The following is a 25,367-nucleotide window of genomic DNA, read 5'->3' as shown; positions in this document are numbered from 1 at the left end:
GAAGTGAATTCAAATGAGAGCCTTTGTACATGACAACATTACAAGCCTACATACATTTCTTTTAACAGCATTCTTGCACCAGTGTGCGCAACTTCAGGAGTGATGAAAGGCAGAATAAAGCCTAACATCAAGTAACTGTGAACTTGTCTTGGGCCTGTTCACAAAGATATGAAGCTTGACTTGTTCTTACAGTACTTTAGTGGATCTTTACCAATTAACTTCATACACAGAGACAGAAATTTATGTCTTGAAACAAAGTTTTTGCTTAGTTCATTGAAAATAGTGTTTGTAAAATGAACACTTGCGCAGCTGGTGGCAGAAAATATGTTAATATTCACTAGAAAATGGACTATTCTTGTCTTATCGAGGACTGGCCCACAGGTCTTCAAGCAGTAAAGCACTGAAGGCAGCATACATAGCTGAAGTTAAATTAGAAGAAATTAAGGTTCTCAGTCTGCTAGGACTCTTGCGGTTTTTTCTGTATACTTGCAGACACTGAGTCTCAATTCCGAGGCTTTATTACTTACCTCAGAAGTATGTTCTTCACTGTCATATATTGATGCAAATAGCATATAATTTTTCTGGAAGATAGACTTTTTTAGTGTTTCTTCTGTGTGATATTATAGTTCTTGCTGGTTATATTCCTTTAATTCATTACTTTGTAGTAAGATCTTTTTTTTACAGAAGGTGAAATAGCCTGAAATGTCACTATACTGAAATCAAATGACTGTATTGTAGAAAACTCCTATTTTTTTAAATGCCTGCTTATCTTCACATTTTTTGATTGCCCTCTGTGGAAGGTAAATGTGTGAATATGTGTTATTTGCTACTCAGATCTTTAATTTTCCAGAGTATGATTAGTGTGTGCTTGTGGTAAATTTTTGTACTAGACCATGAAAGTAGTTTTATAGCTTAGTGGTGTGTATTAGTTTTCAGATGGATTATTAACCACATCTAAGTGGTGTTCTGGGGTTTCTTCCTTTTTATGTAATATGTGTATCGGGATGATAATTTGAAATTGAATGATAGTTTGTGGTTCTTTTTCTTCTTAGAATTAGCATTGATAGCACTCAACTAGTGAGGCTACTTTCCTTATATTACTTTTACCTGTTATGGAGATCAGTAAGTGGAGGAGAGGAGGTGGAACCTACAAACCTAGCTCTGCTTGCTCCTTAAAATGAACCAATTTGTTTCATATAACTCATTCAGTCTTACCTTTTAATATGTTGAGTGCATACTGAAAAGGCTTTGAGAGCTCAACTGATTGTAGTATTTGGTTTGGCTCTAATTATTTTTTTTGTGGAAAAAGCAATTACCTGAAACTGTTGATTTGTCTATTCTGTTTGGTCTGCAGACCTTACAGGAACGATTTAAGAATTCCAGACAAGGTGCAGGATTAGCTGGGTACTGTGGTGATTTATCAACAATTCCTTCCAAAAGGTAGCTCTGCCAAGCCCTTGCATTGGGTGTTCGAGTGCTCTGGCAGCAAACAAGCAGCCAAGGACTCCCTCGTGTGGTGGGTGTGCCAAGCTTCCAAAGGCCTCTTGCTGCATTATTAAAAGGCGAGTGTTCTGGTTCATGCAAGTAGGGAGACTGTGCTGAAATAATGCGAGTAGTTGACCCCGGGAAGAAATGCATCAATAGAAAGTCTTCTAGTGCTGCAGTTGCTGGTTTTTCAGCATCTGCTCGTCATCTGGTAATAATAGCATTGTATACTAGCAGAGCAGTGCTGAAAAAAAATACCAGCTGTGTGCTCAAGCAAAGATAGTTCTACAGTATTGGCTCTGGATTTTGTCTGGGAAGGCAGGCTTTTCACAGTCATGTATGTAGGAAAATGATCTTCAGCAGTAGCTATTTAGAGAGGAGAATCATGAGGACACAGATTCAGTAGACAACTAGACAGCAGGAGAGAGTTCAAGAGCAGAAAATAAGTAGGCTTGTTGTTGGCCAGAAATTTCTGGCATCAAACTTGGTGTTTCTGCCCTAAAACATTCAGAGAAGACCTAGTAAATTACCAAGATGCTTTAATCAGTCATGAAATAAAACTACCATACTAATCAGCTGCTCTCTATAATCATGATGTTATGCAGAAAACAATACATGTTCTTCTTCAGGAGTGATAAGATGTTGCAAGACCACTGAAAATGCAGCACGAATTCACTGTATGTTTGTAACCTCACAGGAGCTTTTCCTATGTGATACAGCTCTCACTGTATTTCAGAAGTAGCTTTTGAAAGGTAACACCTATTAAGTTAAAGCTCATACTTGCCTACCTTTCAAGCCTTTATTTTTGGGTGTAACAGATTGTAAATGACACTTGAGCACTTTCAGGCAAACTCTTGTTAACAGAACTACATAGTTCAGATGACTGAACTCTCTCTTACTATGCATACAGCCCAGTAGCATGAGTAAGAGCTGTTGAAGATGCTGCCTTTGGCACTTGTGTCTGAAGTAATATTTCTTCTTGGTTCTGAGGTGCCTACAGGCTTTAGGGGATGTTCCTTCTGAAACTGAGTGGTAGCTTGTAGGTTGAAAACATAACAGAAACATTTTACAGCAATTCTGCACTCTGTTATAAAATAGACTATCACCCTTTGGCCACTGCAGGAGGGAGCAGCTGCACAGAGACATTACTGCATACCGGTCTAGTTACAGAAGTTTTCTCTTGTTACATGTTGTAGTCCCACTTTTTATTTACTTTCACTGTTTTTCCAGGTTTTACGGGTATAGTAGTCAAAGGGAGAGGATCTCTTTAACTTGGCCTTCAAGGAAGCTCTTGTCTCTTCTGTCCTTTTTGGAAGTGCAGCATGGAGGAATTTAGCTGTTATGTGGCAGGTGTATTAAAGCTTTAGAAGACAAGCCACTGCCTGTGGCTGTTGTAGCTGTTTCCAAAGAAAAAGGAGATGAATGTTGGCGGGTATACTTTTTCTTGCAAGAGGGGTTGTCAGGAAAGCCACTTCCTAGGGAGGTTGAGAGGAGAGGCTGTGAAACATCTTAATTACTAGCCTGGTGTGGTTGGGCTAAATGGCCTGGTTCAGCTGTTTGTGTAATTCCTTAACATAACTGTAGAACCTCAATGCAGGTTTGTTGGAAAGAAGAAAACAGGCTTGGTGGGGGGTAGATAATTTAGTTTGGAACGCCTTTCAGTTTGTCTTACGTTGCACTGTAGTTGAATTACTGTTTGGAAATAAGCTCTGGATTTCCCAGAGAAACAGGAAACTCAGAAGACACAGTAAAAATTATTTGAGAACAAAGTACTAAGAGATGGTAATTCTGTATATATTATCTAGGGAGAGTAAAACCTTTGCTATGTTATCCTGCACTTGTCTTTAACTGTTCGTTACTATTTACATTTACAGGTGCTGCCCTCAGTTCAGTTGAGGCATAAATTGCTGCCTTGGATGGGTGATCACTAGCAGTCAAGCTGTTAAAACTGTCAGTAGACAGACAATAGTGAGGAGACACCACCAGCTTTCAGAGTGCAAACACTTCATTTGAATCTAGAAAAAGTATTGTGCTTCATAATCAGAATATATGATCTGTAAATTGACAACAAAGTAGAGAGGCGTGTATGCAACTGAGAATGGCAGCAGTCTGGCAGCAGTCACTGAAAGAAACAAGTGAGGTCAGGCTCCCCATTCAAATGGGGGAGATGAGCTGTATTTACTGTGGAAGTGGACTTCAAGTGAAACCTTTAGAGGACAGCAGCCAGCAGGAAAATAGGTGACCTATTGCTCCACACTCTTACTTGATAATTGTCCTATCTAAAGTAATCTCTAGTCTTATGTGACAGGTCTCACTAGCTAGGCTCCCAACACTGAACTGGGGGATGCCTCAGGACACCTAGGCTGTTTCATGCAACCAAGTGTTTCATGAATGAATGCTTCTCTAGCAGAGGACTTTTCTAGGTAGGACTTTTCTCTGTGTTCAGAGAGCTTCAGTACTTAATTTTTCTTCTTTCTTTCATGTCACCAACTCTCTTGCTTCCCTCTCCCTTACAAATAATTTGGTCAGTAATGGGGCAATTAGAAAAATTGCCTTGTCTCTAGATAGGTTATTCCTCCCCAAGTTCAGGAGAGAGCTTTGCATAAGTACTTAATGGTGATATGTGAAGTAAGCTGGCTTGTCATTGCTTTTGAGTATTCAGTAATTCAGTAGCAACGTCTTTTAGGTGGTGTAAATAGCTGTGTCTCATGGAAGTGTACAGTACAGTAGTGATGCATTTTTTTATCCCACAATCCTTCTGCGTTATCTTAAGGAAAAACTAGACTTGGCTAAACAACCAGTTAAGTTTCTCGATCTTTTTGTCATTTCACTTGTGTCACATCTCCAGTATTCCAACCTAAGTCTTCATCGTGATTTTTACTTTTAAAATTCAGTTGTTGCAACAGGACTCTCCTATAATCTGTCTACTTAAACGTTGAAGCAGGTGCTGGAAATAATCAAGGAAATAACCTTTCACAAGTAGAGTTCTAGAGTAAGATTATTCCTATTCAGAAAGTGGAATGTTTTTGTTGTCAGAAGGAGGAAAATACTGTTGCTTTATCAATTCTATTAAAAGGGCTCTATTCTCCTTTAAGGAATATTGCTGCTGCTTTTAAAAGCATAACATTAAGAATGGACAGCAGGTGTCACAATGACTTTGTATGACCACTTCCTCTGTGGATAGCATCCATCTTGAACTTTTTCTGAATGTTGTATAGCAGTGGATTTTCTTTGGGCTCTTACTGCTGTGTGCAGCATTTATATAGGCTTTGTTTGTAGTAGACAAGTAAACACATGAGGAACAACTAGGGCATGATAGAACTAGTTAATTTGTGATTCCTCCTCTGATAAGTGTTGTGAGTAAGAGCCTGTGTGTGTTTTAAAGCAAAAAAAGTGACATTTTTCAAGGCACAGTAGTAAATTCAGGGGCACTGTGACTGTGGCTATACTTTCCTACTTGTTTATTGCCCTCTTGCAACTTAACTTTTTTGGTCTTTTGCTGACTGGTACCTGTGAAGTCTGTCTATTTTTTTTGCTAAATACTAAATCAATATGTTCTTATTTAATGTTAAATTACTTTGTCCACAATTTTCTAGCATGCACGTGGATCTCCACTCAGTCTCTTGAGGAGTCCTTTCAAAGACTAATTTCAAACAATTTAATTCTAATCACTTTTTACCTTTCTCCTCTCAAAATCCATTCTGTATATTGAGTAATGCAAAAAAGTAACTTGGCATTATCTAGGAAATTACTTTAATTTGCATCATCATATGTGGTGGTCAAGTGATATTTATGCAGCTCATAAACTTGAAACATAAATGGAACAGTTTCCCTTATTAAAGTGAGTAGCATAGTGCTTTCCGGTTCATGTTTTCTTATAGGCCACATACTTAGAGGTTGAACATTTGTCAGCAACCCACTTAGTGGTGGGTGTAGCATACCTAGGTTCAAAGAGGTGCCTGCCTGAAAGGATGTTTTGGCCACTTATGCTTGAATTTGACTTTGTTGCAAGTGTCAGTTACATAAAGTGTAATTAATTAATATGAACTTCCAAATCATAACCTTTGCTTTAAGTCCTTTGCTGTCTTACAGGCTTGTGAGATGCACTTCTGCTATGCAGGTTTTGTTTCTTTATCAGATTTTGTTGAAGCAGAATTCAAGTTAAACTGCTTTTCCTGTATTCATTTCCTCTTTCCTTCCAGAACACTTCATCATTTTGACTTTTCCTACTTCGGTGATTTCTTCTTCCACCAATCATTTAGCTAACTTGTTTTATTCTATACCACGTTGTCTAATATTCGTAGTGTCCCAAGCATAAAATCTAGTAGAAAGTGTACAGAAACAGCTTTAAACAGTGCTATGAAATGGCTACAAGAACTACTGAGAAGCTCAACTGGTAGTTTGAGCATTCAACTTCTGGAGTATTGCTCACTTCTGCAAATAAGCAGAGTATTCACCTTGAAGGTGGTGAATGTTTTCTACTTACTGGCATGAGTAATAACTCACAAAAAGAAGAAACTCAAGTCACTTCTTTCTTTAGGATAAGCTAAATTTAATACTGTTTATAAGTCTGAGTTAGTGAATAAATAGCTGATGTGCACAGATAATATCTTGTTTGTGTTGATGCCAAGTAGGCCACAATTTTGAAGATCTAGGAAAGGCTAAACTGGATATTCAGAATACCTAAACACATAATAGTAGACAGAGCACCAGAACAGTTAACCTGGAGAGGTGTTAGAGGTTTTTCAGACCATAGTATCATGTTTTTCCACAAGTTAGAAAAACAAAGCAAGGCAAAAGCCTGATGGAGCTCACCCTGTCTTAAAACAGTTGGAGACTAAACTGATTTTTTATATGCATTTAAATCTAAGGATTATTTAACTTGTGGACAGCTATAGATTTACCTTCTTTCTTCCACCACCCTGTTGTGGATTCAGACACATAACCTACTTTAAGTGTGTTACTAGACTTGGAAACAAGCGTGTGTTCTGCAGGAGATTTCTGTCTTGGCAAATGGAGTTTGGTGTAGAAGAGGCACAGATGGAAGAGTCCAGAGCTGTGTTCTGTCAGTGTTCATTTCATCCTTGGGTTCAGGCAATACAAATTAGTCATTATGAAATAATGAAGTTCTTTTTAGATACGTTAAGTGGTGGCTGATTTCTTTTTTTAGTGCATCTAGCTTCTACTTGGTTTGTCTTGAACGCAAAAAGTTTAGACATTCAGGAGATGGAAAAAGCTACACAGGAGAGCTTGTTTGAATTACACTGGCCAGGTATTTCTAATTTTGAGTGAAATTTGTGTGCAGTGGGTATGCTGCTCTTTCTCAATCTGAAATCTGCAATCAGATGGGACTTCTCATTTGTTCAGCTGCAGTGAATAAGCTTGTATAAGCAACAAGTTTGGACTGATGTCCTGTACATCAGTGAAACACTCAGGAAGAACTGAGCTTCTGAAGTTCTTGTAACCCAATTGGCACTTTCACATGAAGTGAGAAATACCACTATGTTTTGCAATAATTGGGATATCTGGTGCATTGTTTGAAATAGCTGCTTCTACTGCATTTTGTGAATTGCTTGTCTGGATTTTGTAAAACTTAGCCATCTGTATGTGCACTGGCAAACCTCTTAATCAAGCATCTTTAACGCAAGCAGGAAGACTTAAGAGTGGTCCATCAAGCATCTGATTCCAGAAACCAGGTTCAACTTCCAGTTATTTGTATTGCTTGTTGAGAGCCAAGATTCATCTTTTGTATGTGCTTCTATGAAGAAAAGTGATTTTTTTTAACTCTGAATTATTGGTAATGTGTAATTGATCCACTAATCTCCAGGCAAAATTTCAATCCCTTTAAGAAGTTTTACCTTATGTTAACCTTTTGAAATACGTAAGGCCTTTGGAATGTCAGATCTGAACACTTTTCAACTTTAGATGATAGCCCAAATTAAACAAAACTGAATTAAATAAATCATTCATGAAGTCATTGAGGGAGGAAGGGAATTCTAGACATGATCTAGTCAACTCCCCTTCCTCAGGCAGGTTATACCTGAGCAGGTTGCACAGGACCATGTCAAGTCAAACTTGAGGATCTCAAGGAATGGAGACTTCACAACCCCTCTGGGTGCCCTACTTCGGTGTTTCACCAACCTTACAGTGAAAGCTCTTTTTAATTGCAAAATTGCAGAATAAACCAGCAGGAATGAGTTAAAGCTTATCGTGACAAAATTACTGGGTTTTGTTTGTGCAGCTTCCTAGGGTAGTCTGCTAATAATCATGAAGGTTAACTAATAGAATGTCTCCAGAAGAACTGGTCGTGAATGATACCCTTTGTAACAGCTGGGTATGCTCTTTGCCTGCAGTGGTCTAAGCGTTCTTAATGTGAAAAATAGACCACATGAACAGTGGGGTAATAGAAATAATTTCTGCACATCTTTTGCTGTGTACCCTGGAATTAACGAGTAGTATACTGGGAGCATCTTAAATGAAATAGCTTTCTCTGAGAATTTTAACATCTTTTAAGGTTGTGGTTTATTTAAATGGGTTCCTTCCTAGGAGATCAATAACCACAAAAATCAGCGTTTCTGTAATAGGAGATAAGACTAAAATAAAAGCCATGCACAAAAAGAGATGTTTCTTCAAGATGCCTTTTTTGGAGACACTGCTGGGAGGAGTTTCTGCAGATAGTGGGAATGATGGAGGTGACAGATATAGAAGATGCTCTACTGTAATCAAGCTAATAAGGAAAAAAGGGCGCTTCTAGGATAAGGAACTTGGCTGTATCTAGGTAGAGATGTAAATGAATACAGAAATGCTTCTGCATATTTCTGTATTGTTTGTTACAGAAACACAGAATTGCTGAGGTTGGAGGCAACTTCTGGAGATTGTGTAGTCCAGCCTCCTGCTCAGAGCAGGGTTCTCTAGAGCAGGTTGCTCAGGGCTTTGTCCAGTGGGGTTTTGGATGGGTTTTTTGTTAATAACTTGGCATATATTAACCTGTTCACAGCTTCATCTAGCCAATTTATTTGTGCTTGTGTGCGCTGTTTTGAGGAGGAGATTTTGAGGAATGTGGGTAGCTTTGGGGTATAGGGTGGTGGTGTCCTCTAACTTTTGATACTATGGTAGACTAACTTGTACAAAATTACGAATGCGAGCAGTGGCGGGCTTGTTACTAAACCCTCTCTTGTCTTAATCAATTACAAACTTTCCATCAATTTTTTCGTGCTATTTAATACGTGCTGTACAGATATTATACAAGAATTTAATACAGCATAGGTTCTTTAATATCTTTGCTGGCAATAAATGAATTTGCCGTTTGTGCTTTGTTTAATACTGCTTATGCTTTTATATTGTTGTATCTCCAAGCTAATCTTTCAAATGAGCATTTTGTGCATTAGATATACTGGATGTTTCCCTTTGGCTTGTTGACTGGTTTTTGGACCTTATTGTTTCAGTTTCTAAAAATAATGGTCAAAGAGTATTGGAGAGTGTTTCTGAAAAGGTCTGTGCTAATGAAGGATAGTATTACTAAGTGCTGTCCTTTTGCTGTTTTAATTTTTTGTACCTATTTGCATTCTTACACACTAAAAATATTTTTAAAGGGGTATGCCAGTTAAGAATGGTATACTTTAGGTTTTGAAGTTGTCAGGAGATAATTGCTGCTAAACTCTCAAGTGTTTACTAAGTGCTTGGAGAGAATACACTGTTAGAAATGGGCTGTGGTTCAGTGATTAAGAGCTAATTACAAATGTTTTATGTCCATCTATCATCTGAATTACCAGTGCTAAAGGAACATGAAATATTGCATCTTTGGATGATATTTAGTTCATGACCAGTTACTTGTACCAGTTGTTTTGAATATAGGAACAAAATGAGCCTTTAAACTAACTCCTTGTTGCTGAGAGGCTCTGTTTAGTGTGTGAATAATGTCTGTAGCAATGTTCAGCTTCAAATTTGCCTCAAATTCTGATACTGAAGTATATTTGAAACACACTCATTTTCAAGCACTGGTCCAGAATTTTGCCACTGTGCTTTCTATGTTCAATTAAAAAGTTCAAAAGTGAGTAGTGTATTTTTGGTGTCGTCTTGACCTTGAAGCTCCTGTACTTCCTTTAGTCTGTAACAGATCATAACTGTACCCTGAAACCTGTTTTGCATAGCAACTTTTAAGTATTTTGTTAAACTGTAGCTGTTTCTGCATTGAACTTAGGGTAATCCATAGAACAGAGGAAGCTAGTTAAAAAAAAAACAAAACGACCTTACTGGCAAAGCTAGGTGTTGGGAGCCTTTGAAACTTTATCTGGAGCACATACTGTTCTTAATACAAGCAATTTTTGGTTTTAAACACTGTTATGCATTGTGTAGCTCTGCAGTGCTCATGATCACTCTTCTTTCTCTCTTTAACTAGGGCAGAGCTTGGGTTATGGTTTTGTGAACTACGTTGACCCCAAGGATGCTGAGAAAGCTATCAACACTCTGAATGGATTGAGACTTCAAACTAAAACCATAAAAGTATGTAGTTTAATTATGACTTTAAGAATGATTTAAGTGTTTTGACTTCTTGTTGATCAGATGCATGATTCATTTTTCCCTTTCCAAGCGTAACTTAAGCATTCTGCAAATGTCGGTAGAATAGACTAGGACTACATGTAGCAGATAGTCCTTTGTAGTCTGTTTAGATTTAGAGAGTTATATTATGATTATGTATGGAAAATTTTGATTTTTTAATGCACTTGCTAATATTCTAGATGTGAGCTTGAATTATTTTAACTGAGAAATTATGTTGCAGAAATACAATATTGCATATAGTCTGAACACTGCACTATGTGCTTCCTCCTTCGTGTCTCAGAGAGGATGGTATAACTTACTCCCTGTTTTAGGTTGCTAGTGTCTTGTTTCTCTTAAAAATCCTTAAAATGAAATGCTGAAATAACTATTTTGGTTATCTACAAATTACTGGACTCTTAGGGCTCTAGTCTCTAGGCCTGTAACGTTTGGGATTCCTGGCTTTTTGTTTGTGTTGTAACTCCTTGTATTGGGTTTGTGTGGCAAGGTTTTGGTAGCTGGGGTGTTACAGGGGTGGCTTCTGTGAGAAGCTCCTAGAAGCTTCCCCCATGCCTGATGGGGCCAATGCCAGCTGGCTCCAAGATGGACCCACTGCCAGCCAAGGCTGAGCCCATCAGCAACAGCAGTAGTGCCTCTGGGATAACAGATTTAAGATGGGAAAAAAAGTTGCTGCGGGACAGAAACTACAGCTGGAGAGAGGAGTGAGAACATGTGAGAGCAACAGCCCTGCAGACACCAAGGTCAGTGAAGAAGGAGGGGGAGGAGATGCTCCAGGCGCTGGATTCCCCTGCAGCCTGTGGGGAAGACCCTGGTGAGGCAGGCTGTCCCCCTGCAGCCCAGGCAGGTCCACGGTGGAGCAGATCTCCACCTGCAGCCTGGGGAGGACCCAATGCCAGAGCAGGTGGGTGCCCGAAGGAGGCTGATCCCGTGGGAAGCCCACACTGGAGCAGGCTCCTGGCAGGACCTGCAGATCTGTGGAGAGAGGAGCCCATGCTGGAGCAGGTTTTCTGGCAGGACTTGTGACCCTGTGGGGGACCCACGCTGGAGCAGTGTGCTCCTGAAGGACTACAAGCTGTGGAAAGGACCCATGCTGGAGCAGTTCGTGAAGAACTGCAGCCTGTGGGAAGGACTTATGCTGGAGAAGTTCATGGAGAACTGTGTCCCATGGGAGGGACCCCACACTGGAGCAGGGGAAGAGTGTGATGTGTCCTGCCCCTGTAGAAGAGTATGAAGTGGCAGAGACAATGTGTGATGAACTGACCCCAACCCCCATTCCCATTCCCCTGTGCTGCTGGCAGGGGGTAGGTGGAGAATCCAGGAGTGAAGCTGTGCCTGGGAAGAAGGGAGGGGTTGTAAGGGAAGGTGTTTTGAGATTTGGTTTTATTTCTCATTTTCCTGTTCTGGTTTGATTGGCATATAGTCTGAACACTGCAATGGTTAATTTTCTCCAAGTCGCGTCTGTTTTGCCTGTGATAGTAATTGGTTGAGTGATCTCTCCTATCTTTATTTTGACCCATGAGCCCTTCATTATATTTCTCTCCTCTGTCCAGCTGTGGTGGGGGAGAATGATAGAGTGGCTTTGGTAGGCACCTGGTGTCCAGCCAGAGTCAGCCCACCACTCTCCTGTACCTCTATTTTACTAAATTCAGTTTCTTGAATTTCTAGAAGCAGAAATCTTAAGAGTTACGTTTTCTCATCTACTGTCTTAATCCATTATCAGAAGAGTGAGGATACTCATTTGAACAATTGCTTGGGTCTGAAATCTTGAGAAAGAGGAAATGAAATAAAATTTATCAGGGAATGCAGACTTCTGAACATGTTTCACAGGTGTTGGTGCCTGAAGGCAATTCATATTTGAAACAGCCCATTCTTCCTCATTAAACAGCAGGGTTTGTTAGCAGGTCACTTTGATAGTGACTGCCCTCTAACTAGAATCATGTTTAAGCCATAAGATGAAGCTCACCTCTAAAAAGGTTCGAACTTAAAAAGCAATGCAGAGCCACTTAAAGATGACCGAGACAAAAATAAGATGGCAGTAATCATGGTTAGAATGCCCTACCTCTTCTGGATTCATAAGATTTAATGAAGTGGATTACACTAATTGAAACTGAAATACTGCTATTTAAAGGTGAATCATGGCTCACCATAGCAATGTATGAAAGACATAGATGCTTTGCTGCGGAAAGCTCCCTATGTGCTTCTGGCAGACTTCTTGCCCACAGACAGCCTCTCCCATTTTCTGCTTTGGGGGAAAATTGAGGAAACTCATCTTGTGCTCCAGGTTTTTGAAGCTGTCTTTTGGATGGTGGTGAGAGAGGGAATGGGTTTGTGTTCCAGTAATATGGCAGGTACACTGTATGTTTACCTTTAATGTATTTGAGAAATAAAAAATGCATCTGTCCAGGGTGATAAGTTGGAAGTTCAGGTGACTATATAGCCAGGCAAAAAAGGATGAAGTTGTAGAGATTCAAGCCAGGTCTCCCAAATCAAAACAATAGGGGGTTTCCAGTGACTGACTTTATGCTGCCATTATATGAATTCATAATCTTCTTTCACCTTGCTAAGTGATTAATGTGAACAGTCACTGTATTTCTGCAACTAAAAATTGATTATAAAAAAAGTCTGGGGAAAAAAGTGAAAATGGAGTAGACAGATACAGGTGATGACACTGATATTGTTATTTTCCTTCCTTCCCAGGACATTAAAGTAGAATTGCAGGTTATGAACAATACCAGACAGTGACCCTTGCAGTGAGACTAAAGCCTATGTGTAAATTCTCAGGGATTTGTGCCTTAGATGTTCTTAGCTAAAGAAAATCTGAAACATTTGAGTTGTCACAAGCTGAAATGACCACTTCACCAAAATAAAGAAAATCTGTTTAGTTAGGAAAAAGTATCTGTAAATGCTGCTTGTTCATGTTACAGGTAAAATTCTGACTCTACCCACATTCAACCCTGTTTAACTTCAGCAGCATCTTTCAGTGTTAGTGTGTTTGACTTGAGGGGAAAAACTGCTTTGTTTTCCTTCTCATGTAATCTTCCTTCTTGGGCACAAGCTGGTTTCAGGCCCAGTTTTCATGACTGGATTCTGCCAAGATGCTGTTTGAAGAGGCTGGTTTTACTTCCTCCCACACTGTAGATGGGGCAGAGGCTAGGGGGATCCCCAATAAGTTTTAAGACTAAGGCGTTTGTACATTGGATAGCTGCTTCTCCATTTAAAAGAACTAAGATGTCTGTGTGGTGGTGACTTGAAAGGAGGCATGCCAGGAGTGTTTGCCTTTATCTGTGAATGAGTAGAAATGCCCAGCCTACTGTGAAGCACTTGATAATTTACATATTCCTTAGATCAAACTGGAGGCAATACTGAGCAGAGGTAAAGTTGATGTCTGAGGCCTTTACTGTCTCTGGGGGCAACATCTGGGGTGGAGGGAGTCACGAGATCGCAGTGCTGGTACCTTCGCAGAGACTACTTAGAGTTCATAGACCACAGTGTTCCTATTTGTCCAGAGTTGATACTTCAATTAAAAAAAGTTTAGTACTTCAGTAGACTGACTGAAAATGTTTGTTTCCTGTTAGTCTGTAAAAGTGGAAGGAACCTTGTTTAGGTGATGGGCCCTCACATGGCTGAACCTGAACACATTCCCAGTCAGAGGGAATTGTCCTGACCTTGATGTGTGATAGTCCAGATTAGGGCCATGACAGATAGGTCTGATCCATTTTTTTTGTACTAGCATGTTAGTCATTGGATATATTACTCTGATCCCTAAAAGGAGGTGCCACTTAATGTTTTCTTGAAATAAGGTGCATTTGCAAAATGATGGCTTAAGCTTTTTTATGGGTAGCAATATTAAAACCTATTATCTGATACTTTTCTAAAAAGAACAGCATCCTGTGGAATGCTTTATGGAATACTTCTACTGAACTACTTGCAAAGTATCTTAACCAAATTTCAGATCAGTACCTCCAAAGGAAGTCATAGAGGGCTTCGTCTTGTCTAACCTGGTGCCAGTTGTGTTGCCTTTTGATTTTACCCGAATATTAAAACTGTAGGGTGGGTATGCATTGATGTTGAAGGCATATCTAGATGTGCTAGACATCTGAACACCACTCTGCTAGGTAATGTACCTACACATATTATGTGGTGCCCTCTGTGACATAATTTATGCTTTATTTGCAATGTAAACAGTCTTATTTGTATTTCAGGTAGGCTGTGAAGTTTGGGCTTCATTTAATTATGCAACTTAAGTGTGAAAACAAGTATCTTCGGAGAGGTAGCGTTTTCTGTAGCTTGTCTTTTGGAAGAAGGTACTTTGGCTCTGTTCTACTTAAGCCAGTAGAAGTGTGGATTTCTGTGCCTGGTGTGATTTTTTTATTTATTTATTTTATTCCCCCCCCCCCCCCCCCCCCCCCCGTACCCACTTGCTTGTGCATGACTTCTTTCATTTGGGTTGTCCTGGAAAGATCAGTTCTTCCCAAATGTGGAAAACTCAGAGGAGCAAACAGCATATAAGAGTCACTGAGTTGCACATAGTGTTAATAAAATTCAGTGCATATTTTTGTTGGCTTGGCTTCTGCTTGGGAGAGGGGAGATCCTCAGTGGCTTCCCCTCCCCTTTATCCTGGGAAAACCCCTTTAAAAAAAGATACAGGTGAATTTATTGTGAGATGATCTCAATAGGAATATCTTTCGGTGGGGTGTAAAAGGCTTCTATATTAAAAGCAGTGTAGTAAGAGTCTCTGTCTAAAGAGGAGTGAGCAAACAAATGGCCTATGCTTGAACTGGCATACAGCTGTATAAGATACTGAATAGGAAGCGGTTTTTTACCTAGATTATTAGGGATAGCAGGAGGGCACAGGAAAATCTCTTCGGCTCTTCTTTGGGGATGCTAGACTGCTTGAATGACAGACGTGGTCTTTTGTGGATCGTAGCTGCCAAGGGGGTACTGCACGTGGCAGTCAGGCAGTGCTCGTTCCTCCCTCCCAATGTGAATTGGGGCTGAGGAGCTTCCTGCTGTCCTGTCCCCAGCTCTTTAGTGTGAGGGGGCCTGAAGTGGCAGAGCTGCTGCATGCGGGGGCTGTTAGAGAGGGGTCTTACTTATTAATGCTGGTGATACATGTATAGACATGTGTATAAATACGCATGGGAAAGGGAAAAGAAAATAGTTTGTCCAGGCTAGAGGCTTAGGAGTTGTCCTTTTTTATAAGATAGTATTGATTATCTAGCTGTACCTAGCTAGTGCTGCTTAAGGGTCAGATTTAGTGAGGTTTCTTCCTCTTTTAAATTCTTTGGACTATTAGGGTGTTTACATGGGTAATTATCACCTGTCAGGGGAATAGAGATTTAAGAAATATTTTATCTAAAGTATTAAATCTGTAGGTTTTCTTCCCACTCCTTTATAGCTTTGCATATATTAAAAAAAATAAATATGGGCTTAACATGTAACATTCTGCTAACTTCCTGTTGGAATGAAGTTTGACAAATTCTTTGGCTACAAGCACAGATGTCCTACTTTGCCATCATAACCTAGTTAACTGCCTTACTGTAGAAAGCTGTGTAATAAGAAGAGCTGGTTATGACTTCAGCAGAAGAGTGAATACTGAACTGTCAGTTGTACAAATGCCCAGAGTGCAGTACAGCAAGGGAAGACTTGGAGGTGAGGGATGTGCCACAGCTTCATTAGTGTCCACTGATGCAGAGTGTCCTTACAACTTGGCATTATGCAGTGCAGTTTTGCTTGGTGCCTTGAACCATTACTTAGACTTACAATAAGTTGCATTTTAAAGGAATTACCCTCTTACTTAACTCCTCAAGATCTACTCCTCAAGATCTCCACCCTTGTGAACTTACACCTATGATAGTACTCCTGACAACACTGTGTACACTTCATGGAAAATAACAGAATGCTGAAAAAACACATGCTAGCTTGATTTCTCAGCTGGTGCACCAGGTAAAAGATTGGGATTGTTCCTGTCTTCACCATTGATACTTGTAGAAGAAAATTTTGATAGTGTCACTTTTTTGTAGTAATTTTTTCATTAATGTCCCTGGGGAGCAAGGAAATATGAGTTATGTACAGTCTATTAAAATAGCAGAGGCAAGTGAGCTGTGAAGGTGAGAAAAACCCTCTCTACCTTCTTGGTTTGTTTTTTTTCCTTCCAGCACTAAGGTACATTGATCTAGTGAGTAGCAAAAGGGGATCCTATTTGGAGTTTTAATTAAAGCTAGTGAGTTGTACTGATGCTATCAATCAGCAAAGATTGAGAGAGGGGGCATGGTGCCAGACCATTTAGTGGTCTTGACAGGGTAACTAAATACCTCAGGACTGTATTCTCAAGATAAAATTGAAGTGATCTAGCAGATCTGAAGCAGAAGAACAATTTGTCTTGGAACAAAGGCAAAGGTGGGGGTTTTTCCCCCTAAATTTCTGCAGGAGTTATATAAATGCTAATTACACAATCTTTTAGTTATGATACAGTTAAAAGCTTTGACAGCATTTCCATTTTAAACCCCCTACCCACCCCACACATGTTTTTTTCAGCCCCAGGTAAAATTTGTTCTTCACTGAAATTCAAATCTCCTCAGACTTTGCATGTTACTTAACCAGCTTAAGCTGGCTGCTTGTTTTTAATGTTGCTGAGTAATATTAAGAGGAGGATTCACTTCTGAATACATATTGCTGTGACTTCTGTAAACCACGTTATGGCCACACAGTTGTTCATTAATGCCTAACCACTCTGAGGAAAATAACATAGCATGTCAGGCTGAACTACAAAATGTGCTAATCTCTCACCTCAGCAACTATGTAGCTTGTTTTCTGTTTGGATCCTAACTGCTGTGTTGCAGCTGATTAGAATTTCTTCCAGGAGTCTGTCCCTGCTTTTCCTGGGGCAGAGGATTCTTAGACCAATGCAGCTTACCCTAAGGCTGCCAAAAACCTCACTGGGGCAGTAAGGTCCCTTCCGAGTCTGCCTAGGGCGTTTCTGACACAGAAATGGAGATGTTAGAAGGGGCCAACAGTACTGTATGGAGCAGAAGGAAGACTGCAGGCATTGCTCAATAGCCAAGCTCTAAGCAAGTGAAAAAAAAGCCAACAAAACCTGCTTGTTACTACTAGGATCAATGATGCGTCTTCCTGTCCTCTGCCCTCCCCATGCTATGCAAAGTCCTTTAAGTAGCAGAGTATGGCTTTCTGCGTGGGTGTCATGGTTTAACCCCAGCCAGCAACTAAGCATCAGGCAACTGCTCACTCACTCCCCCCACACCCAGTGGCATGGGGGAGATAATTGGGAAAAAGAAGCAAAACCCATGTGTTGAGGTAAGAACGGTTTAATAGAACAGAAAAGAAGAAACTAATAATGATAACACTAACAAAATAACAGTAGTAATAAAAGGATTGCAATGTACAAATGATGCGCAGGGCAATTGCTCACCACCCACCGACTGACACCCAGCCAGTCCCCGAGCGGTGATTCCCTGCCCCCACTTCCCAGTTCCTATACTAGATGGGATGTCCCATGGTATGGAATACACCATTGGCCAGTTTGGGTCAGCTGCCCTGTCTCTGTCCTGTGCCAGCTTCTTGTGCCCCTCCAGCTTTCTGGCTGGCTGGCCTTGAGAAGCTGAATAATCCTTGACTTTAGTCTAAACACTACTGAGCACCAACTGAAAACATCAGTGTTATCAACATTCTTCGCATACTGAACTCAAAACACAGCACTGTACCAGCTACTAGGAAGACAGTTAACTCTATCCCAGCTGAAACCAGGACAGTGGGTCTGAAGATTTTTTTCTTCCCTGAATTTTAATGCTGATCCAAATAACCTGAGCTCAGTTTCCTAGCTTTGTTGGGGAGCTAGGACTTTTGACCTGCTGCCTGCTGGAAAGCAGGGTGAGCGTGGGCTGTGGTGCAGGGAAGTAATGCAAGTGGCTGTGGTGGTTGTTTCCTTACTGGCAAAAGTCAAATACAGAAACATGGTCAAAGAAGAATGAATGTAAAAAAATCTTTCTGAGCTCCAGTACTCAATTGTATCAGCGCTGCTCCTCTCTGTCCAGTAACTAATCTGAAAATTGGCAGAGGCTTCAGATGCTGGAGACTTTATACCCCATGTTCATACTGTGCACTAACATGCTCAAGAGTGAAGGTGATAAATATGTAAAGGTGTAAGACTTTCCTATGAGCAATTACCAAAAACTTCAAGAGACTACATCTGTAAGCAGACTTCACTTTATTTCAGTGGAAGTTAACTGCAGAGCAGTCATTCCTTAGTTTTGAAAAACACATCACTGTGTTACTTTTTCCCCCAATTAAAAAACCATGTTGAGTTCATAGTTGTGAGTCTTAGTAGGTGTGGTGTGGTATATTTGGCCTACCACTCTTTGGCAAGTTCATATTATCTAGATAAAGTTATTCTAGTTCAAAAGAAGAGCTAATTAAAATACAGGCACTCCTACGTTGGCTAGTCATGCTCATGTGAACTACTCTGCCCATCAGTAATCACTTTGAATGTCATGTTATAGGCCTGCTTGTTTAAGAAGCTTGGAAAAGAGCTGGAGCTTCAACACTGTTCTAGCTAGGCTGTTGATTTGGACATGAAGAAGGCTGTGCTGGTCAGTGTAGCTCTCTTTATGTGCCAGGGTTGTAGAGGATTCTTTGTCAAGAATGCATGTAGCAACTGACATAATTACCCTGCGCTGTAATATCCTGAGACAGTTATTGTTCCTACAGGTCCCTTATAAAAGTATAGCCTGTTCTGTGCAGTCCTTGAAGAGAAAGCTCTGATATCAGGGCAGTATATTGATGAGTCATTTGTCTCTGAAGTGTAGCTCATCGTGGTCTACCACCAGTTACTACTTCATGGCTAGATCGGGTTCTAATTGTGTGTCTGTTTTGTGGAGGAACAAACTGTCACGTTGGTCTCTTCATGCCCTCAGCTGCATGGGCACAGAACAGACATAGATCCCATGGCTGACCTCAGGCTTGCGACTGTCACTGGTTGTAGCTGTCGGAGCCTGTACTCTTCATGAGATGTGGACTAAAATAGCAAAACCTCTTCTAACAGTAATGCTGAAAGGCTGTTACTTCTCTCTCTGTTTTTGAATGTGTTACCTATTACAGGGCAGGCTGTAAAAGTAAAGTCTGTATGGGATATGGTTATATTTGTTAGCTTAATCTACACACATAACTGAAGCGGTGTTGAGTAGTATGTTTCTGTAGTTCCACAGAGTTAGGTCTAAATTGCCTTTACGGTGTTTCCAGTTTGCTTTGCCCACAGAAACAAATGCTGCTGCAAGCTTGCACCATGAACTTAAATTCAGCACAGCATGTACGTATTTAACAAGGCAGTCTTGTGTATACTGGGAAAAGTGGCCTTCAAGCTTTGTTTGGAATGAACTATCTTTCATTTGAGGGGAGACAGAAAGTAAGCTTGATAAATATACAGCAATGTACTCTCCTGTTTCAGACAACCACTGGATAGTGACAGCTGAAACCTGGTCTCTGCTGTGTGCTGCAGCATCTTGTTGGTAGAAATCAATTTGAGTACTTGACTCATGGTGTCTCATATACTAATTTAAGTGGAAGTTAACACTTGCCTGGCTCAATGGTCTTTGAGAACATTGCTTTTATTGTGCTTGCCAAGGGGGCTTATATATTCCTAATGTATTCCTCTTCCCAATATAAATCTGTCTAGTTTGCAGGAAGGTTTAAGCCATTTTCATCTGCACATAAGGCAAACTGTTCTAAGCTGAAAGTTTACGCTGGAAGTTATTGAATGTAAACATTATTGAAATCCTGATTTTAACCTTTAAATATTTCAGATCTAAAGACTTGCAATAATAGCTTGGGTAGAGGTAGTTAGAATTTAATATCACTTTTTCATGAAATTCTTGCAGGTAATACAAACACTGTTTGCCCTGTATACTAAGAAGCTGTAAGATAAAAAAGATGGAAGTATGGTGCTGAGATGTCTAAAGGTAGTCACAGATAGTAAGAAACTGAAACATTCATTTGCAGGGATTGGGTCGCTTTATTCTTTTTGGCAACTTCTTTAACTTGTTAACTTTCACAGCTTTGACTTGAAAATTGTAAATCAGTTCATCTTGATGTTAGGAAATAAAATACTAAAGCAGTGAAAATACTTGGATTTGGTGGTGTAGAGTTTGCATTTCTAGAAAAAAGTGTCTTTCCTACTAACTACAGTGGAAAATTCCAGTAAAACTGTTTTTAAATTGTTGTCTCCAGAGTAGCTGTGTTCAGTATGGTACAGTGTGTCATCATTAAATATTTAAAACTGTAGGCTTTATGGCTGCTTCTTGACTTGCGTTGTGTTCAATGGTTTTGACATTGCATAACCTTAATGTTTATCTATTAAATATTCACCTGTTGAAGTAGCTGTGGAAGTAATATTTTAGCATAGTGTCGTGGTTTAACCCCAGGCAGCAACTAAGCACCACGCAGCCGCTCACTCACTCCCCCCACACCCAGCGGGATGGGGAAAAAAACGGGAAAAGTAGTAAAACTCATGAGTTGAGATAAGAACGGTTTAATAGAACAGAAAAGAAGAAACAAATAATAACACTAATAAAATGACAACAGTAGTAATAAAAGGATTGGAATGTACAAATGATGCGCAGGGCAATTGCTCACCACCCGCCGACCGACACCGCCAGTCCCAGAGCGGTGATTCCCCGCCCCCGACTTCCCAGTTCCTAAACTAGATGGGACGTCCCGTGGTATGGAATACACCGTTGGCCAGTTTGGGTCAGCTGCCCTGGCTGTGTCCCCTCCTAACTTCTTGTGCCCCTCCAGCCTTCTTGCTGGCTGGGCATGAGAAGCTGAAAAATCCTTGACTTGAGTCTAAACACTACTGAGCAACAACTGAAAACATCAGTGTTATCAACATTCTTCGCATGCTGAACTCAAAACACAGCACTGCACCAGCTACTAGGAAGACAGTTAACTCTATCCCAGCTGAAACCAGGACATATAGCTATTAATTCAGTGCATATGTATATTGTTTGAAGGGACTGTCAGCAAGTAATTACTGAATGAGCAAACTTGACAGGATACAGGTAGGGAGATGAATCTGGAGAGTCTCTGCTTTAAATCTCTATCACAAATGAAATAGCTGGACTTTGACATCAACAATGAATAGAAACTGTATATTCCATACTCCAGGCAAGCTTCTTTGGCATGGGAATTAGTTTACTTTTACCAGTAACACTTTGTGGTGTCCCTGTTTTTCTCCAGTGATGCTGACTTGCAGTAATCACAGATCACTAGAAGTGTGTTGTCAAAGAAAGTCAAACTTAATGACATTGGGTTTCTGAAGTTCTGTGTTTCTTTCAGGTTGCTTGCCTGGCCAGAACTTCTGGTGCTTAACAAGATGGCTAGGGATAGTGTTTCAATATTTGTAATGAGGTACTGATTTCAGTTTGATGTATGTTATTCCTGTGACTAATCTGCCCAGGTTCCAGTATACATCATTTAAGGTACAGGAGCAGTCACTGGGATACTTTCCATGTAGGGTAATCTGTTATCGGTGTATGTTCTTAGATGTGAAAAATACCTTTTAAACACACTTAAAGAATTTAAAGGGAATGACACTGAAACTGAACTTGTAATGGTTGTATTTACTGGTTAGAGCTTATTGCTTTAATTTACTTGCTTTCTTTAAATTGCATTTGGTATAGGCCTTAAGTGCTATGTCAAACTCTATTCCAAATAGCATTTACCAGCTAGGGTATGGGCAGTAGACATCACTGGATCTACTGTCACCATGCAAGAATTCATACTCATTTGACAGAGGAAAACTGAGTTTTTCAGATGAAGTTTTATATCTTGGCAGATATCAGTTCTGTTGTGTAAGGAAAACTTGCAGATAAGTTAGCAAACACTTCTTGTGGATTTTCTGTCTTCTGAGGGGTTCAGAGTGAGTTTATATCCTTGATATGTGACAGCATGTGTTAAGCAGTGTGAGTTCCCCTTTGGAAGACAGTGTTGCTATTTTTAATTCCTCTTTGAAGGAATAGGGGGAAAATTCTTATCACTGGTTTTATACAAAAGGTTGAGTGGGAATCCTCTGTCCTGGCTTTGTTCCTTAACTTGAATCGAGTTACTTCCAAGTAGAAGTCTATTTCAAAGACTTTCCTTAAGAATTGTTATGTCTTGTTGCAGGATTGCAGAACAGCTGAGGTTGGAGGCACCTCTGGAGGCCTCTAGTCCAATGCCCTGCTCAGAGCAGGTTCATAAGCAGGTTGCTCAGGACTGTGTGCAGTTGGGTTTTGAACATCACCAGGGTTAGATTCTACAATCTGAGTAACTTCTTCCAATGCTTGACTATCCTTTACCATTAAAAGGTGTGTTTTTACAGAATCAAATCTATATGGAATTTCCAAATGAACTTTTCTGTGTTTCAGTTTGTGCCTATTGCCTCTTGTCCTGTCACTTGATACTACAGAGAAGAGTCTGGCTCCATCTTTACTTTCTTCATCAGATTTTTATGGCTGAGATCCTGCTGAGCTGTCTTTTCTCTAGACTGAGCAATCCCTGGTCTTTCAGCCTTTCCTTTCATTAGAGATGCTCCAGTCCCTTAACCACTTTGTGGCCCTCAACTGGACTGACTCTAGTTGTAAATATCTGTATTTTATTGGATGGCCCAGAGCTGGAGGCAGCCCCCCAGAAGGATCTCATCAGGGCTGAGTAGAGGGGAAGGATCACCTCCCTTGACCTGCTGGTAATGCTTCTGCTAACACAGCCCAGGTGGCTGTTGGCCATCTTTGTCACAAGGGTACTTTCTGCTGGCTCATGATCAGCTTGGTGTCTACCAGGAGTGTTCAGGACTTAAGTTCCTGTAACCTGCCATAGGAAGCCTCTTTATCAGAGTTGTAGTAGTAAAAAGTGATTATGGCCATTTTGCAGCATCATAAGTAATTTATCCATATAGTGCATTTCATTGTGGCTTTACTGGAGTTGAAACAACCTGTGTGGAAACTGGGAAATTCTGTCATTCCTACTGTAGAACTGGACACTGGCAGCTTTTCTATTAAAATTAGATTTGTGCATCTTCACAAAAACAAATAAATTAGGAGAAAAGGCTGAGGGTATGCCCAGCTGCCTGTGTGGGAGATCAGAAGACAAACGCTTTGAACACAGGTCTTTAGCTCTTTTGTGGCTCTCACATTAGAAGAGCAAGGCACTATGGCTCACAGGGCTGTGTGTTGGATAGTGTATTATCTTGGACAGCTACAAGTTTTGTAGGTCAGCCCTGTTCAGCCACCTTTGGAAGATACCTTGCATGAGGTCTCCGAGTAGGAAGTCGGAATGATCACAGCAGTGTTCAGGGTACTGCTTGCCTAGTCTCCAGGGTGCTCCATCTCAATTGCCTTTTTGGTTTTGCTTCCACAGGAGTCTTAAGAGTCAGCTGATCTGCATGGAAATGGGACAGGGAGCATTTGAAAAGAAACATCAAAGGATTAGGCAAAATATAAATTTACGGAGTTAAGTTCCAGCTGCCCAGAGCTGGCTGATTCTGCATTGCAGGGAGGGAGGAAAGGGAGCTAAATCTGACCACATCTTGAGGCTTCTTTTTACCTTCATGTTTTGTACAGTGAAAACCCCAAATAATATAATTTGTCGTGTTCTTTAACACAAGCATGGAGGTACTGTTCTAATCTTCCCTGTAATAAGGATAAACCACTTGTACAGACTTCAGTGGGAGGTACTGAACTCTTCAAGATGCTGGTTTTGTAGCATGAGTCTAAGGCCTGAAGAATCTAACTGATAATCTTACTAAAATATTTCTGACTGACACTTTCAGGCAGCAGGTAAAAACTGCTGTGCAAAAGGACCTGAGAAGCTCACTGTTACTTGGCATTTTGTTGTAAGACCTCTGTGTTGCAGAAATTGGTGAGCTGCTGAACAGCTGAAATGCGATCCTACTTCTGCCATTCATTCTTAGGCTTATAAAAGTGATGTAGCAGAGTTTATCTTGACTTCTTGAATGATTGTGTGTCATTTGTAGCAAGCTCAACGCATGTACAAAAAACCACATTGACTTGAAAAACATGTGTAAACCTCCAAGTGCTTTGGACTGTCTTCCTGTGTTTTTGACCTAGATATCAAACTGAAATATTTATTCCTTGTATTTTTAAATGCTTTTTAATTATAATTAAAGGAAAATATTCTTACATCTTCTTAAATTTGTCTTTTTAATCTTATAGTAAGTTAACTGAGAACACTTTTTCTCCACCAAGGCTTGTTGGAGTGTGTACCTAACTTTTCTCCTTTGTTTGAATTTATTTGAAAGTACTACTTAAATTATATATGAGTTCATGTAGTCAGCTGCTCCTGTGTGGTCCGTGTTACATTCTTTCAGTGATTTCAGAGAGGCCAGCACTGAAAAAAACTAGTTAACTGGCTTTGCAAGTTAACTTTTCTGGCTGCCCTTAGAAACATTGCAATGTCTCAGAACAAGTGACACTGTCCTATTTGAACTGGTTTTAAAGTGTTTGATTTCTAATTTTTTTACTTTCCTTTTTCCTAAGGTTTCCTATGCGCGACCAAGCTCGGCTTCTATCAGAGATGCAAATTTATATGTTAGTGGACTTCCAAAACCAATGACCCAGAAAGAACTCGAGCAGCTCTTTTCCCAATATGGACGCATTATTACTTCTCGTATTCTAGTTGACCAAGTCACTGGTGAGTAGCCTGTTAGCACCTCCTCTCATTTTTGGACTGGCAGCTTAAGAAATATTTTAGCTTTCTGTAAAATAGTCTCATTTCTAGAATGTATGAAAGGTGTATATAGGCTAGAAAATGCCATTTTCTGCTGGAATTGTTCATAAATATGCATGGACAAAAATAGATTGTGGAGTGTACTGAGCCAGCTTGAGTAATTTCCACCCTGAAGGTGCAGGTTTGAAGCCTGTTTCATGGCTTGTAATAAATTTACAGCTGCTATAATCTTCCTTTCCAAGTTGCTGTGTGAAAATAGTCCCTATGTGCCTTATGAAATGCTATTAAACACCTTTTTTTTGTAAAAAATAAAATCTTAACGTAGAAATGCACAGCTGGTTCTCTGAGGCTAGGATTACAAAAGACCTAGGCTGGTAATTGCTGTTAAGACTGTTTTCAGGGTTGCCTCATTAACTTTGGGCACACTGAAGAGTGTGAACTTTGAGTTTCTTGGGAGCAGATAAGGTCTGTCCTTAGCAGTGCCTTAAAGAACTAAGCTCTAGCAGGTTAGAGCGGTTACAGTATGCGTCTTAACCAATGAGTGGGTGTCAGTGACACCCTGGTTACTTTTCAGACCTGGACAGTAATGCATG

General features: G+C 40.2%; 1 protein-coding gene across 6 annotated transcripts in view; it reads left to right on the top strand.

Annotated features, from left to right (window-relative positions):
- ELAVL2 (ELAV like RNA binding protein 2) overlaps positions 1-25,367 on the top strand; it is an 89,518-nt gene that overhangs the window by 55,292 nt on the left and 8,859 nt on the right. For all 6 annotated transcript variants that reach the window (XM_049794915.1, XM_049794913.1, XM_049794911.1 and 3 more), the window contains 2 exons: positions 9,884-9,987; positions 24,585-24,738. In XM_049794915.1, coding sequence (XP_049650872.1) covers positions 9,884-9,987; positions 24,585-24,738 — 258 coding nt within the window. The remainder of the gene's footprint in view (positions 1-9,883; positions 9,988-24,584; positions 24,739-25,367) is intronic.

This window comes from Accipiter gentilis, chromosome Z (assembly GCF_929443795.1).
Source record: "Accipiter gentilis chromosome Z, bAccGen1.1, whole genome shotgun sequence".
Lineage (NCBI taxonomy): Eukaryota > Metazoa > Chordata > Aves > Accipitriformes > Accipitridae > Astur > Astur gentilis.
This window is presented reverse-complemented; position numbering and strand designations above follow the sequence as displayed.